The following is a 17,033-nucleotide window of genomic DNA, read 5'->3' as shown; positions in this document are numbered from 1 at the left end:
AATTTTGTATCTTTTAACAGATCTCTCCCTCCTTTCCTCCTACCCTTCCCAGTCTGTAGTATCCTCTGTTCTACTTTCTACTTCTGAAATCAATTTTTTTAGCTTCCACATATATATGAGTGAGAACATGCATTGTTTAACATTCTGTTCCTGGCTTATTTCACTTAACATAATGTCCTTCAGTTCTATCCATGTTGCCATGAATGACAGGATTTCATCCTTTTTTATGGCTGAATAGTATTCTGTGGCATATGTGTACCATATTTTCTTTATGCAGTCATCTGTTGTTGGACACCTAGCTTGATTCCCTATCTGGGCTCTGGTGAATAGTGCTGCAATAAACAGGGGGGTGCAGATGTCTCTTTGCTGGAATGACTTCCTTTCTTTTGGATAAATTCCCAGTAGAGGGATTGCTGGATCATATGTTAGTTCTATTTTTGTTTTATTTGAGGGACTTCCATCCTGTTCTCCATAGTGGTTCTATTAGTTTGTATTCCCACCAACAGTGTATAAAAGTTCCCCTTTCTCTGCATTTTTACTAGTGTTTGTTACTTTTTGTCTTTGATAGCCATTGTAACTGTGGTGAGTTGTTACTTCATTGTGGTTTTGATTTGCATTTCCCTGATGATTAATGATGCTGAGCATTTTTTAATATATGTGTTGGCCATTTCTTCTTTTGTGAAATGTTTGTTTAGATCATTTGCTCATTTAAAAAATCAGATTGTTTGGGGTTTTTTGCTGTTGAGATGTTTCCATTTCTGCTGGGCATGGTAACTCACACCTATAATCCCAGCACTTTGGGAGGCTGAGACAGGAGAATTGCTTTTGTCAAGAAGTTGAAGATCAGCCTGGGCAACATAGTAAGACTCGTCTCTACAAAAAAAAAAAAAAATTAGCCAGGTGCAGCAGTGTGCACCTGTAGTCTCAGCTACTCAAGAGGCTGAGGTGGGAGGATTGCTTGACCCCGGGAGGTCGAGGTGGTGAGCTGTGATTGTGCCACCACACTCCAGCTTGGATGACAGAGTGAGATCCTGTCTCAAAAAATAAAATTAAGTTAAAAATTTTGTTTCTTGTATATTCTAGATATTAATCCCCTGTCAATGATTAGTTTGCAAATATTTTCTTCCATTTTGTAGGTTGTCTTTTAACTCTGTTGATTGCTTTCTTTGCTATGCAGAAACTTGTAGTTTATATAATCCCATTTGTTTATTTTTGCTTTTGTTACCTGTGCTTTTGAGGTCTTATTCCCAGACCAATTTCTGGGAATTCCCAGACCTTTTCCCAGACCAATGTTCTGAAGCAGTTCCACTATATCTTCTTTTTTTTTTTTTTTTGAGACGGAGTCTCGCTGTGTCGCCCAGGCTGGAGTGCAGTGGCCGGATCTCAGCTCACTGCAAGCTCCGCCTCCCGGGTTTTTACGCCATTCTCCTGCCTCAGCCTCCCGAGTAGCCGGGACTACAGGCGCCTGCCACCTCGCCCGGCTAGTGTTTCGTATTTTTTAGTAGAGACGGGGTTTCACCGTGTTAGCCAGGATGGTCTCGAACTCCTGACCTCGTGATCCGCCCGTCTCGGCCTCCCAAAGTGCTGGGATTACAGGCTTGAGCCACTGTGCCCGGCCAGCAGTTCCACTATATCTTCTTCTAGTAGTTTTATGAGTTAATTTTATAGGGTGAAAGGTGGGGATGTAACTTCATAATTTCATTCATGTATTTTTTTTTCTTTTTCTTTTTGAGACAGGGTCTCACTCTGTTGCCCAGGCTGGAGTGCAGCAGCACAGTCATGGCTCACTGCAGCCTCAACTTCCTGGGCCCAAGCCATCCTCCCACCTCAGCTTCCCGAGGAGCTGAGACCACAGACATGTGCCACCATACCTGGGTGATTTTTTATTTTTGTGGTGACAGGGTCTCGCTGCATTGCCCAGCCTGGTCTCAAACTCTTGGGCTCAACTGATCCTCCTGCCTCAAACTCTTGGGCTCAACTGATCCTCCTGCCTCACCCTTTCAAAGTGCTCAGATTACAGGTGTGAGCCACTGTGCCCAGCCTAGTTTCGTTTTTTTGCATGTGGATATCCAGTTTCTCCAGCACCATTTACTGAAGAGACTGGCCTTTCCTTGGTGAGTATTCTTGGCACCTTTGTTAATAATAAGTTGGTTGTAGATATGTAGATTAATTTCTGGGTTCTCTATTCTCTTCTATTGGTCTGTGTGTCTGTTTTTATGCCAGTACCATGCTGTTTTCATTACTACAACTTTGTAGTATATTTTGAGGTCTGGTAGTATGGATACTTCTAGCTTTGTTCTTTTTGCTCAAGATTCCCTTGGTATTTGGGGTCTTTTGTGGTTCCATACAAATTTTAGAGCTTTTCCCCGTATTTCTGTGAAGAATGCCTATTGGGATTTTGACTGACTCTGAAGATTGCTTTGAGTAGTATGGTCATTTCAATAATATTAATTCTTCTGATCCACGAGCATGGGATGTCTCTCAATTTGTTTGTATGCTCTTCAGTTTCTTCTGTTTGTATTTTGTAGTTTTCCTTGTAGAGGCCTCGCACTCATTGGTTAAATTTATTCCCAGGTATTTTATTTTTTGTAGCTACTATAAATGGGATTGCTTTCTTGACTTCCTTTTCCGCTAGTTGATTGTTAATGTATAGAAACACTACTGATTTTTGTATATTTATTTTGTGTCCTATAACTTTAATTTACCAGTTCTAAGAGTTTTTTGGTAGAGTCTTTAGGTTTTATTGATATATAAGATCATGTCATCCGCAAACAGGGACAATTTGACTTCCTCTTTTCCAATTTGGATGCTTTTTATTTATTTCTCTTGCCTAACTGCTCTGGCTCCAACCTTGAAATTTTGTCTATAGCAAGCTCTGTTCAAAGTGTCTCAGTCCATTTGAGCTGTTATAACAAAATACCATCAACTAGGCAGCCTATAAACAACAGAAACTTATTTCTCACAGTTCTGGAGGTTGGGAAATCTAAGATCAAGGCACTGGAAGGTTCAGTGTCTAATGAGGGCTCACTTACTGGTTTATGGACAGCTATCTTTCCGCTGTGCCTCACACAGTGGGAATTATGAGGGTCTTTATGGGGTCTTTTTTTTTTTTTTTTTTAAATGGAGTTTCCCACTTATTGCCCAGGCTGGAGTGCAGTGGCACGATTTCAGCTCACTGCAACTTCTGCCTCCTGGGTTCAAGCGATTTTCCTGCCTCAGCCTCCGGAGTAGCTGGGATTACAGGCATGCGCCACCACACCCGGCTAATTTTGTATTTTCAGTAGAGACGTGGTTTGTCCATGTTGGTCAGGCTGGTCTTGAACTCCCGACCTCAGGTGATCACCCACCTTGGCCTCTCAAAGTGCTGGGATTACAGGCGTGAGCCACCATGCCTGGCCTGCCCAGACTCTTCTATGTTCATAAGTGATACAAAATTTGAGAATATTGGCAGAGGTATTTCTCAGTCACTGTCATATACCCTATTCCTTATCTCCAGTCAACATTGTACCTGCTTATTGGACAGAGAGCACTGAGTAATGAGGAAGGAAAATTAGATATCGCTTCTCGTCAATGTGGTGCTATGCAATTCACAAAGATCCTTCACATCCATGATCTTTTTTAGACCCTACCATAAATCATGTGTTGGAAATTTTGTTCTCACTTTACAAATAAAGAAGCTAAGGTTTAAAGAAGTTAAATGACCTACTCATTTGGTGTGATATTTCCATCACACCAAAAATAAAACATTAAAATAGTTCTACGGTGGTGAAGAAATTGCTGTTGATCTCAGACTCCCAAAGAACCTCCTATCCATAGCCTCTCAACCACCCCTGAAACCTGGAATTCCCCATGATCTAACTTAAGATACCCAGTCCACTCAGCAGAGACTTTTCAGGACCCCACAGCGGTAATAAGCAGCCTCGTTCTGAATGGTTGGTACCTGCACCACACCTGTTGTTAAACAAGTTTAGTATCACTCCTGGGAAGGATCAAGATGAGCACTCAACTCTTCTGGTTCCCAATCCAGGGTTTTTCGCACAGCATCCTGATTTTCAGGAAGACCAGAAAACAAACAACTGAACAAGAAGAGAACAAGTGTTACAAAATTATGTCTCAAAAAAAAGAAAAAAAAAGAAAAGAAAATTTTAGAAGGGCAAGAGATTGAGCTGGTATCTATCTTCATCTCTTCATGAAAAGTTTTTTTTTTTTTTTCTTTCCTATAATCCAGCTTTTTTTGTTTGTTTTTTGTTTTGAGACGGAGTCTCACTCTGTCACCCAGGCTGGAGTGCAGTGGCACCATCTTGGCTCACTGCAACCTCTGCCTCCTGGGTTCAAGCCATTCTCTTGTCTCAGCCTCTCGAGTAGCTGGGATTACAAGTGCTCTCACCATGCTTGGCTAATTTTTTGTATTTTTAGTAGAGATGGAGTTTCAGTGTCCTGCCCAGGCTGGTCTCGAACTCCTGACTTCAAGTAATCTGCCTGCCTTGGCCTCCCGAAGTGCTGGGATTACAGATGTGAGCCACCATGCCTGGCCTAAAATCCGGCTTCTGTACAAGGGAAAAGCGATCTTTTTTTTTTTTTTTTTTTTTTTTTTGAGAAAGAGTCTCCCTCTGTCACTCAGACTGGAGTGCAGTGGCATGGTCTTGGCTCACTGCAACCACTACCTCCCGGGTTCAAACTATCCTCCTGCCTTAGCCACCCAAGTAACTGGGATTATAGGCACGTGCCACCATGTCTGGCTAATATTTGTATTTTTAGCAGAGACAGGGTTTCACCATGTTGGCCAGGCTGGTCTCTAACTCCTGACCTCAGGTGATCTGCCCCCCTCAGCCTCCCAAAGTGCTAGGATTACAGGTGTGAGCCACCAAGTCCTGCCTTATCTTGAGGTTTATATACCTCTGCTGCTGATCTGATGGATAAACTTTTTTTTTTGGGTCGGGGGACAGGGCCTCACTCTCACCTAGGCTGGAGCACAGTAGCATGATCACAGTTCACTGCAGCCTTGACGCCCTTGGCTCAAGTGATCCTCTCAGCTCAGCCTCCCAGGTAGTAGGCATGCGCCACCATGCCCAGCTAATTTTTTTGTAGAGATGGGGTCTCACTATATTGCCCAGGCTAGTCTCAAACTCCTGGGCACAAGTGATCCTCCTGCCTCAGCATCCCAAAATGCTGGGATTATAAGCATGAGCCACCATGCCTGACCCTGATGGATGAACTTCTAAGGGTCCGGTAACTTCCTGAAATACAAATTTTCATGGGTATATGTATTTGTTTGTGGAGTGGGTCCATGGCTTTCATTTAATTTTTAATGAGATCCCTGTCAAAAATAAAAAATAAAAAGAAACCACAGCCTTTTCAAGTAATGGCTTGCTATGAACATGTTTGGTAAGAGGGTAAGAGGTCTAGGTGAGAAATAAGCAGGGAATATCAAGGGCTGCAGACATGGATAAAAGAACTCTTGCTAGAGAAGGGTAAAAATGGGGAATAAAGTAAAACTTTTCCTGGTAGACAATTTTCTTTGCAAACTATATAGGTATATAAATCAACTGTTTTTGACATGTAGAATAAGTTACACTCAAAATAAGTCACACGTACAAACCATTGTTATTTTGTTCATTTTCTTCGTCCTTTATTAGAAGACTTAAATGAAATGACTGGTTGGGATTTAAAATTATTTTTAAAAATACTCTCTTGCTTTATAGATATGCATTTGTTATCACTCTGAATTATGAATATAGAATTTTTGCTACTTTATGAAATCCCATCTATATTTTGACTGGATTGCATTAGCATTTTAAAATTGTTAACCAAACCCCCTCCACTTCTCAGTATTTCTACATAAATTGCAATGAAGCCAAGTTCATTCCTTAATACATTTACAAAAGTGATTTTTAAACTCAAAATGCTATGTAATTCCCATTGCATTTTATGTTAGACTTTTTAACATGGTATTTTAGACAAATCATGTACAATTTTGATTCTCTCTACTAGACGCATGGAATTTGAAATGTGGAAGAAACCATAAAGATTATGCAGCCTGACTTGCTCATTTTATTGATGAGGAAAGAAACCCAGAAAGATTAGAAGACTTACCCAAGCTTGTTAATGACAGAGCTAAGATAAGAATACAAGCCTTGGATTCTTAGTTTGGTGCCTTTTCCAAAATCCAGTAACAAACTGTTGGTGACTGAACTGTCTCCATTTCTCTGCTGAGATCAGCCCCTAGGAGACTAAGAACAAACTACTAGGTGGAGGCATAGACTCAAGCAAGGACTCGTCAACTCTGCCTTTTCATGCTTCAACAAACAAATGTTCACAGGACTGCTTCTGACTTTCCAGTTTAATAAATCACTAGAACAAAAGCATTCATCAATCACATTACATTATTCGTTGTAGCATTTACCCAGTAGTCCCTTTGTAGGTCCTTTAATGTTACTATTTAGTTTCCCATACTCCCTTTTCTTTACTAGCAGAAAGTCCAGATGCTAACGTAGACCTGTCTCAGGCTCTCTCTTTACCTTGGAAGGGAAGATCTCAGGCACATACACAGCTCAGGTATGTCCAGTTTTTTTTTTTTCCTTCCAGGGAAGTGGAGATGCAGGTAGTTTGTGAGATGAGGGAGAATCTCCTCCTTGTAACCTGATGGTCATTTCTAATTGCTGTGGAAATGAAAAAGTGAACATCATTATCTAATCTAACAAAAATAACAATTCCTTAATATTTTCTAATATCTACTCTATATTTAATTTTCTCCAGGTGTCTCAAAAATATCTTTTTTACAGTTTGTTTGAATCTAGATCCAAACAATGTTAACATATGCATTTGTTCAATATATCTCTTACGGGGCCAAGCATGGCCTGTAATCCCAGCACTTTGGAAGGCCAAGGCAGGTGGATCACTTGAGGCCAGGAGTTCGAGACCAGACAAGACCCCGTCTCTACTAAAAATACAAATATATATATATATATATATATATATATATATATATATAAAATTACATATGATGTTATTGAGAAGATCCAGTAAGGATATGGGAAACTTTAACTTCATTATTGCTGAACTGTTTTCCAAAGTGATTGCGCCAGCATCACTCCTATAGAGTTTATGAGAGCTCCACTTCCTCTCTCACTTTTGGTATTGTCAGATTTTTTTTTTTTTGAGATGACAGGGTCTTGCTCTGTCACCTACACTGGAGTGCACTGGCATTATCCTGTCAGACATTTTAACTTTTGCCTGATAGTAATGATAGTAACGCTTGCTCTGTAGAGATATGAGCCTAGTGTTCAAACATTGCATAATAGTGTTTTAGATATTAACATTATATGCTCACTGGAGATAATTATATACCCCCCACACCATCTGTAAGTCACTGTTTTGGATCCTATGTCAGGATCTTTTTATTAAATATTAACAAAAGAATGGCCGGGCGCAGTGGTTCACACCTGTAATCCCAGCCCTTTGGGAGGCTGAGGCAGGTGGATTATGAGGTCAGGAGTTCAAGACCAGCCTGGCCAACATGGTGAAATCTCATCTCTACTAAAGATACAAAAAATTACAAAAAATTAGCTGGGCATGGTGGTGTGTATCTGTAATCCCACCTACTTGGGAGGCTGAGAGAGGAGAATCACTTGAACCTGGGAGGCGGAGGTTGCAGTGAGCCAAGATCGCGCCATTGCACTCCAGCCTGGGTGACAGAGTGAGACTCCGTCTCAAAAAAAAAAAAGAAGACAGGTTATTATGTGCTATTTAGTATTACCTAGAAAGGATATTACTGGCATTGACCTTTCCCTCCTGTGAAGATACTTCTAACATATATGAAACCCAAGGGACCAGATACTGGTTCCACTGTGATGAGTGTCAGAATTCTTGTAACCTCTTTTTTCCTCATTAGTATCTGTCATGGCAGGTTGTTGGCTCTGACGATGTCATAATGCTTTGTTTGTAGGGTCATCCGACACTACTTTTTCCATAGGAACAATCAGCTTTTAGGCAAAGTGAACCTTGGACAGTAAAACCTGATCTTCTGAGGTCATAGAAATAAAGACATCTCAAAGAAAATATACTGGAAACTTCTTTAAGTTTTCCTCTTTCATTGGGATACGTGGTTTTCCTCACTGTTGTAATGTTGATGACACAACAGGGCTAACACCGGATATGCTTCTGGTTGATTCCGGTTTACCAAGAGCATCCAAACATCCCTCAAGGACACAGTCATTTTGCACAACAAAGGGAAACTCCGCTCATTTCTGGCATTAGGGTGGACATCTGAGAGAGGGGAGGGTATACCACCGTAACTTCTCTAGTGATGAGTAGTGTTTAATATTATGCCATAGACTAACTGGCGTATTTTAAAGATCTTTTTCCTTTTTGAACACATTTCAGATTAGAGAAGTTCCAGAGAACGTAATCTATTTTAAGAGTGTGAAACAGTGATATTCTACATTGCTTTTATATCTTAAAGAAATTTCTAAAAAGAAAGCCGAGTCAATAAAATGACAGATTTTAAGCCTTCATTCTGGTAACATAAAAGCCTTCTACTCATTGTGTCTGCCACCTTAATTTTTAAAGATAGAGCATGAGGTGCAAGCTTTTGGCTTCCATTTTCCTCTTATAAACCAATGACATCTTCAGTTCCAGAATAGCTTTTTTAAAACGTGACTTCTGATAAATGTTGGCAGAACTGGTACATTCCTAAAATAAATTATGTATGCTCAGCTTTCCCTACCCAAGTTCATCCCTAACTGACCACAAAACTGCCCACCACGAAATAGGCTTAAGAGAAGTCTGGACATAATGGTCTAAGTGTATATAACACAACATTGGTATATTTTAAAAAATTCATGCCTAGGGTCAATTCTGATAATCAAATTTAGACTGCCGCAACAACCGTAACTACTGTTGATACATGCGAAGTTTAAAACTGAAGGGCTGGGGTAAGGGGCAGAAACTGAACACAACAAACTTCCAAATTTTCTCTCCCCTTTCAGGCAAGTTTCAGCTCCACAAATCTAAATACCTCGCCTTTAAAATATCAGTGCCGTTTTGCTCTTAAATCCTCATCCCGTTGTACAAGGAAACCTATGTCTCTCTTCCCCAGATTAAGAATACAAGAAGCTTTCCAGGTCTACAAAGACCAGAAAGCAGCTGCGCGGGAAGTTTTATGGGGCCCCAAGGCTCTCAGAGTGGGCTTGACAGTATGGAAAACACATCCCAAGAGAAAAATCTGTGAACCGCACAGCTGTGGTTGGAAAAACAAAACGAAATAGAAAAAAATCTGAGCTGATTCGGACGGCATAAGCATTACGCGGTACACAAGAAGAAAACAACCGTAGCCGGGTCAAAACTGGAGCCGTGTCTCCTCAGTAACCAGAGTAAACGGAAGACCGACGCGGGAGCGGCAAGCCGGACTGAGACCGAAGGTACTCGGAGCGCCATTTACCGCGTCCTCGCCCCGCCCCCTAGCCCCTCCTCCCGTCCGCCCTGCGCGCCAGCCAATCCCCTCGCGCCATCACCTTCCCATCGTAGGCCCCGCCTCCGCGCCCGGGATGTTGAGCCCCCGCGGCGTGACGCGAGCACGGCAGCTCCTCCCCCTGCGTCCCTGGCCTCGCCGGTCTGGGGGGGATGGTTCCATCATGGCGTCAATGCAGGTGAGAGGAGTTTGGTGCATCTGGGCGGGCCAGGGAGCCGCCGAGAGAGTGCTAGCGTTCGGGCGGGGGTGGCGTCCGCGATTCGGGGACACCCGGGCGGGTTCGGGATCGGCCCGGGTGGCTTGTTTTCCTTCAGCTCAGGGCGTCGGGGGAGGGGTAAGAGGCGGCGAGAGGCGTTGGGGGGGTGCGGTATCCGTCGGTCGAAGCGGACACCAGCCGGCCGGGAAGTTGGGTGATAAAGGAGGCTTGGGGGAGAAAGGGCGAAGTCTGGTGTTGGCAGCCTCAGAATCGGCTCCCCGCACGCACACACACACATACACACACACGGCCGCTGCCAGTCTGCTGCCCGCCAGTCCCAGGGTTGCCTTTACCCCCGCTGTCCCTGGCCCGACGGAAACAGCTGCGCCCGCGGTTGTTGCCGGGGCAGGGGCGGCGAGGGGCTGAGTGTGGGGGAGCCGAGAAGGCGTCTCCGGAGAAGGCGGCTGGCTGCGGACGGCGCTTAGCGGCCTCTGCTCCGGCCTCCCACGCCGGGCCCCCCAGACTGCTTGGCCCCGTCTCTCTCTTCTTCCCTTTGACTCTTAATCCTGTGCCCGTGGGTATCCTCTCTTTCTATCAGCCTCGGCATTCTCGCGGACATTACTTCAGCAGTCCAGTGTCTCCTTCCTCTCGAAGCTGCCCCGAGTCCACTGCCTGATGGGCGATCTCCCGAGAGCCAAGTCCTCAGCCCCCTTAAACCTTTCGGGATAGCTCGCCCTTTATTTTGTTTCCCCTTACAAGGCCCCACCCTTGCGGTCGCGATAAGGCTATACATCTCTTTGCCCTTATTCGCAGACCTTTAGTGGAACCTTAGTTTGGTAGGAGGCGTTTGTTAACCTGTGCCACATCCACCCGACTTAGCAAGGCGTGGTTTTCTGGCTTTCCAACTTAATTTACTCCTTTTTCCCGAATTCAGGGAGTTGCGGGTTTTTTGTGTTTTTGTTTTCAGGCAAAGATGGCAACCACAATTGTAGTTTTGTAGAGATTGGCTGCGTTATCTATAGCCTGCATTTAATTCATAGGTGAAGACTAGCGGTATCAAAGACATTGGAAGAGAAAGTAGAACACTCAATAGGAGTGTCAGCTGAATACTCTTTAGCGTTTTAATAATATCCCCTTGGGTAAAGAGACCACGTTTTCTTAGAAGTGTTTTTTTGCTTTTGTTTCTGAAAGAAGCAAGTCTCTGTTCCTCCTCCATTTTTTTTTCTTTTCTCTGCTAAAAGTGTTTTTCTTCCCTTTTCTGCAACTTCTTCCTCTTTTGTACAAATATATCTTTGCTTCACATTTACTCCTGTGCTTTTATGTTATTCCCCTTTCAACCTGTTTTCCTTACAATATTCTCTTTACCTTTGCTTCTCCCTCTGGACTTGCCTGCAGAACAGAAAAGTTTTATGTAACATTTCTAGTTGAAGAGATGTCACGAATGGTGCAGGGAAAAAAACAGGAACAATTTCAGGAAACATTATACTTTACACTAGTCCCCCAGAGACGTTAGAGAAGTTTCGTCATTTGAGGCCAAAAAAAGGAACTGTGGCATGCTAGTTGAACAGTAGATGCAGTAGGCTACATGACCACTTAAAGATTTTTATCTGTGTTAAGATTAAAACATTTTTCATGACAAGTTTAAGATTATTATCTGTATTAAAATTAAAACATTATTTGAGAGTAAAAATTAAGATTAGAATCCACAACACTTGTGATAATCTTTGACAAGAGAACGTAGTGTGCCATCTGGTTAGATTTAGTATCTGGAAAAGGCAGATTTGTTTGTAAGAGAGAGGTTGGTAATGTTGAACTTTACATGGTGTCTTTTTTTTTTTTTTTTTGAGACGGAGTTTAGCTCTTGTTTTCCAGGCTGGAGTGCAGTGGGGGCGATCTCGGCTCACCGCAGCCTCCGCCTCCCGGGTTCAAGTGATTCTCCTGCCTCAGCCTCCCAAGTGGCTGGGATTACAGGCATGCGCCATCACGCCCAGCTAATTTTGTGTTTTTAGTAGAGACAGGGGTTTCTCCATGTTGGTCAAGCTGGACTTGAACCCCCGACCTCAGGTGATCCGCCCACTTCGGCCTCCCAAAGTGCTGGGATTACAGGTGTGAGCCACGGTGCCCGGCCTACATGATGTCTTAAGCAATGGAAACAAATACTTGATTGATAGTGCAATAGTGCATTTTTCTGTGCCCTAAGTATTACCTCAGACTGTCTTACCACTCTTTGAAGTTTTTCCTTCACCTTGTTCCATCTAAATCTTATCACTCTCTATTCTTCTGTGTTTTCTGGTTAGAGGAGTGGAAAACGGATGCTTAACTCTTTTTATTAAAGTAAAAAGTCTTTTCCTTTTGTTTGTATTTTAAAATATCTAGTGCAGATTTTCTGGTAGTATCTTTAAGAATATTTAAATATGGCTTTTTGAAAGACAGCCCTACTTTCTGTGTGGTTATTCTGTATCTTTGTTGTACAGAATTTATATCCTGACTATCTTAATGGCAACATCTGGCTCTTTTAAGACAACTAGATTATACATAAATCTTCAATCAAATTATCAAATTTGTTTATTCACTGAGCCAGTTACCTTTTGGGGGCCCTCTGTGTGTCAGACACTTATCTAGGTGCTGCGGTTATAGCAATGAACAAAAGCGAACAAGATTTTTGCCCTCATGGATTTAATAATAAATAGTCTGGTAAGAAGAGACAGATAATAACAGCATATTTAAGTTAATTGTTTTTTGTTTTTTGTGTTGAGATGGAGTCTCGCTGTGTCGCCCATTCTGGAGTGTGGTGGTGCAATCACGGCTCACTGCAACCTCCGCTCCCAGGGTTCTAGCAATTCTCCTACTTAGCCTCCTGAGTAGCTGGGATTACGGGTGCTGGCCACCACGACCAGGTAATTTTTTTGTGTTTTTCGTGGAGACTGGGTTTCGCTATGTTGGCCAGGCTGGTCTTGAACTCCTGACCTCAAGTGATCCACTCGCTTCGGCCTCCCAAAGTGCTAGGATTACAGGTGTGAGCCACTGCACCTGGCCAAGTGTGTTATTATATTAGAAGGTGATAGTGCAGTGGAGAAAAAACATGGAAGGCTAGGAAATTGATCATTTGGGGATTTCGATTAGGAAAAAATAAACTGTAACATGGAATGACCATGTCCTTACTCAAAAAGCTTTTAGTAGATTTCTTTATCTTACCCACACCAGGATGTTGCTGCTGCTGAAGAAGTTACTTAAGCTGTAAGAGGAACTGTATTTTTTTTTATGCCATGTTATACACATGTAACATGGGATTTCATTACTTGATAAAAATTAAATAGTCTTTAGGATCAATGCAGTAAAACAAGTAAGACTTTGAATTTCTTTTGGAGAGTATGTATTTAAAGTTGAGCTAGTAATTGCTTTAATGTATTCTGTCAGTGCGTCTCAACCATCTTTTAGGTTCTGTCCACATAGAAAGTAAGTTTCGAATAGTACACTAAAGTAGATGATGAGATTGGGAGGCTAGAAGCACCTGGCAGGCAGCTCCTCATGAAACTCCTGGGATGGGAGATCAATATCCTGGCACACCTGTAAATGCTGGAGACTCTCTGCTCCCTCAAATTGCTAGAGTTCTGCCATATACAATTCAAGATAGTGGTTTTCAGACTTACGTGATCCCTTTGAGGCATTCTTTACTCGTTTTCTTTTTTTCTTTTCCTTCCTATTGTTTCTTCCTAGAAAAAAGTAATGTATCACTAAGTAAGATTACAGTTAAATTACATTTTAAAAAACCCTTTGTTTTTTGGAGACGGTCTCACTGTGTCACCCAGACTGGAGTGCAGTGGCGCAGTCTCAGCGTGCTGCAGTTTCAACCTCCCTGGGCTTAAGTGATCCTTCCATCTCAGCCTCCTGAGTAGCTGTGACTACGGGTTTTTGTGTTTTGTAGAGACAGGTTTCACCATGTTGCCCAGGCTGGTCTGGAACTCCTGCGCTCAAGCAGTCATCTGCCTTGGCCTCCCCAAATCCTGGGATTACAGGCGTGAGCCAATGTGCCCAGCCTTAAGAAATCATTCTTAAGAGAATGTTGTATTTGTGGTGATACCTAAAATTGACAGGAGTTAAACAGATCTACATTTAATTTTGGTAATTCTAAAAATCTTTTTTTTTTTTTTTCAAGACGGAGTCTCGCTCTGTCGCCCAGGCTGGAGTGCAGTGGCACGATCTCGGCTCACTGCAAGCTCCGCCTCCCAGGTTCACCGCATTCTCCTGCCTCAGCCTCCCTAGCAGCAGCTGAGACTACAGGTGCCTGCCACCACGCTCGGCTAATTTTTTTGTATTTTTAGTGGAGACAGGGTTTCACTGTGTTCGCCAGGATGGTCTTGATCTGCTGACCTCGTGATCTGCCATCTCGGCCTCCCAAAGTGCTGGGATTACAGGCGTGAGCCACTGCGCCCTAAAAATCTTAAAATATTACGTGGAAAGTTTCTTGTAGCAAATTTTTAGTTTTAGCATTTTAGGGACTCTGATTATTTGGTAGAAACTTTTATCCCCAAACTATAGGAGCATTATTTTATTGAAGTGAATTTTTATGTGATTCTAAACATTTTTGAAAGTATAGCAGTATTGAGGTATTTTCTCAGGTGAATCCTTAAATTGTATTTTTTTTTGTTAAATGCGTTTTTAAAAAATTTTATAACCTTTTTTTCTTTCCTGTGGATTAATGTTATAAAATACCTGACCTCCTGGATATAATTTCTGATTTTAGAATTTAACTGCTTCAGACTTCTCCTGAGTTAGCAATTTTAACGTATACCCTATATACTTTTCTAATTTGACATTCTAGAATTTTTTTTTTTTTTTTTTGAGACAGAGTCTCGCCCCGTTGTCCATGCTGGAGTGCAGTGGCGTGATCTGGGCTCACTGCAAGCTCCGCCTCCCGGGTTTATGCCATTCTCCTGCCTCAGCCTCCTGAGTAGTGGGACCACAGGTGTGCGCCACCACCCCTGGCCGATTTTTTTTGTGTGTTTGTATTTTTTTTTTTTAGTAGAAATGGGGTTTCACCGTGTTAGCCAGGATGGTCTTGATCTCCTGACCTCGTGATCTGCCTTCCTCGGCCTCCCAAAGTGCTGGGATTACAGGAGTGAGCCACCGTGCCCGGCCAGAATTGTTAATTTTAGATACAGCCTCCTGTTACGTTGTGTCTTAAGATCTTAGAAAGTCAGTGCATAGTAGTTGATGTTTGTCAACTCTAAAAACAGTAATATAATTGAGAGAAATGGTCAATTGAATTACCCTTGTGAATTTTCTGCCTTTACTTCCTCTCTTACCTAGCTGGGTCTTAGACTATTAACTGTCAATTTGGCGGGATGGAAGCAGGTTGAGATTTAATAACAGGAGATAAAGTATGAATGTGTGCTTATTTTCAGACTTAGAAATAATACATTATTTTGGATTATTCACAACTTTTAACATTTTTTCTCAAACAGGGTCTCACTCTGTCACCCAGGCTGAAGTGCAGTGACACGTTCTTGGCTTACTGCACCCTTGTCCTCCCAGGCTCAGGTGATCCTCCCACTTCAGACACCCAAGCAGCTGGGACCAGACACACCACCATGCCTGGCTAATTTTTGTATTTTTTGTAGAGATGGGTTTTTGCCCTGTTGCTCAAGTTGGCCTTGAACTCCGGGACTCAGCCGTCTGTCCATCTTGGCCTCCTAAAGTGCTGGGATTATGACAGGATGAGCCATTGCCCTCCAGCCCACAGCTCTTTACTCAAATAATTGGCTATAGTGATTTAGAGAGATGGAATATGGACCCTTAAGACATTACTGTTACAGAATTCATGTTGCCTTGACGATACCATATCTGTTTATTGATGTCATTATGAAAGGGTTACAACATAATGAAAAGTTAGAAAATAGGCTGGACATGGTAGCTCAAGCCTGTAATCCCAGCACGTTGGGAGGCGGCGTTGGGTGGATCACCTGAGGTCAGGAGATCGAGACCAGCCCGGCCAACATGGTGAAACCTAGTCTCTACTAAAAATACAAAAAAAATTAGCCAGGCATGGTAGAGCACATCTGTAATCCCAGCTATTTGGAGGCTGAGGCAGGAGAATCCCTTGAGCCCAGGAGGTGGAGATGCCTGGCAGTGAGCCAAGATCATGCCACTGCACTCCAGCCTGGGTGACAGAGTGAGACTCCGGCTCAAAAAAAAAAAAAAAAAGAAAAAGGATTATCTTTGAACAGTAAAAAATTACCATTATAATTTTACTCAGTACACAAGTATACACATGATGAGAACATCTTTTTAAAATCTGGTATATAAAGTAACCTTGTATTATAAACTCAGGAATATTTCTTCTTATTTTCTTAGCTATAAAAACTATAAATAGTTTAGTAAATGCTTAGTTCTTGACTGAAAAGTTACATAATTACACCAATGATTTCTCTATGATGCCAAACTGTGTTCATTGCTTACACCTTCAGAGCATCAACAGATTTCAGAGCTTAGTTTCTAATTCTAGCTTCACTACTCAGTTACTATGTAATTTTGAGTAAGTCACTTTCCAAATAATTACATACTTACCAGAAGTTACTGCTACGTCTCTATTAGAATGAAATTAGGTTAGTTGACTTCCTCTTTTATAAAGAATATGAAGATACTATGAAGAACATTAAACTTAAGGCAAACACATGCAGCAAGAAAATAAGCCACTTTTTTGGTGCATTATATAAATATGAATTTTAAATTATCCCTTTATAGGTACTGAAGCTTACTACTATAGAATTGCTTAATAGACTGACCTAAAATAGAATTAAACTAATGAAGAATTTGCTATTTAGGAATGCTTTTTGAAGTGTTAAGTAATGGACAAATATTTACTGTAGTCACTATGTGCACATTAAAGAGATAGAGGGGAAGTATTTTTTCCTGCCTTCATGAAGCAGGAAATCTAAAGCAGAAAGTAATGTCAGATTATCCTTGAAGGCTGGCCACCACGCCTGGCCTTCAAAGATAATCTTCATTATCAAGGAGAATTTTTAAGGTGGGGTGATCCCAGCGTGGGACAAAAATTAGCTGGCTGTGGTGGCACATGCCTGTGGTCCCAGCTACTTGGGGAGCTGAGGTGGGAGGATCACCTGAGCTCAGGGAGTTTGAGGCTGCAGCGAGCCAGGATTGTGCCACTGTACTCCAGCATGGGTGACAGAGTGAGACCCTGTCTCAAAAAATTTATGTAAAAATAATAAGGTACCACTGCACTCCAGCATGGGCGACAGAGTGAGACCCTGTCTCAAAAAATATATATAAAAATAAAATATAAAGTGGGATGATCTGGGATCTCTCTGAAAATATAGTTCTCTTAGTATTTACCTAAATTGAGCATTT

At 42.1% G+C, this 17,033-nt stretch overlaps 1 protein-coding gene and 1 long non-coding RNA gene across 3 annotated transcripts in view; one reads left to right on the top strand and one right to left on the bottom strand.

Annotated features, from left to right (window-relative positions):
* Positions 1-5,603: 5,603 nt before the first annotated feature.
* On the bottom strand, positions 5,604-9,473 carry LOC112630778. The gene is made up of 3 exons (XR_003120936.1): positions 7,757-9,473; positions 6,519-6,659; positions 5,604-6,351 (listed from the first exon to the last, which is right to left on the bottom strand). It is a non-coding gene; the product is annotated as an uncharacterized LOC112630778 (long non-coding RNA).
* Positions 9,474-9,544: 71 nt separating this feature from the next.
* Positions 9,545-17,033, top strand: part of UBE2W (ubiquitin conjugating enzyme E2 W) — a 73,292-nt gene continuing 65,803 nt past the window's right edge. Inside the window, exon 1 of one of the 2 annotated variants that reach the window (XM_025393318.1) lies at positions 9,545-9,647. In XM_025393318.1, coding sequence (XP_025249103.1) covers positions 9,546-9,647 — 102 coding nt within the window. In that variant the 5' untranslated portion in view covers position 9,545. The remainder of the gene's footprint in view (positions 9,648-17,033) is intronic. The other variant, XM_025393317.1, reaches the window with a different exon arrangement.

Source organism: Theropithecus gelada, chromosome 8 (assembly GCF_003255815.1).
Source record: "Theropithecus gelada isolate Dixy chromosome 8, Tgel_1.0, whole genome shotgun sequence".
NCBI lineage: Eukaryota > Metazoa > Chordata > Mammalia > Primates > Cercopithecidae > Theropithecus > Theropithecus gelada.
Note: the sequence above shows the minus strand (reverse complement) of the source record. Positions and strands in the feature narration are given on the sequence as shown.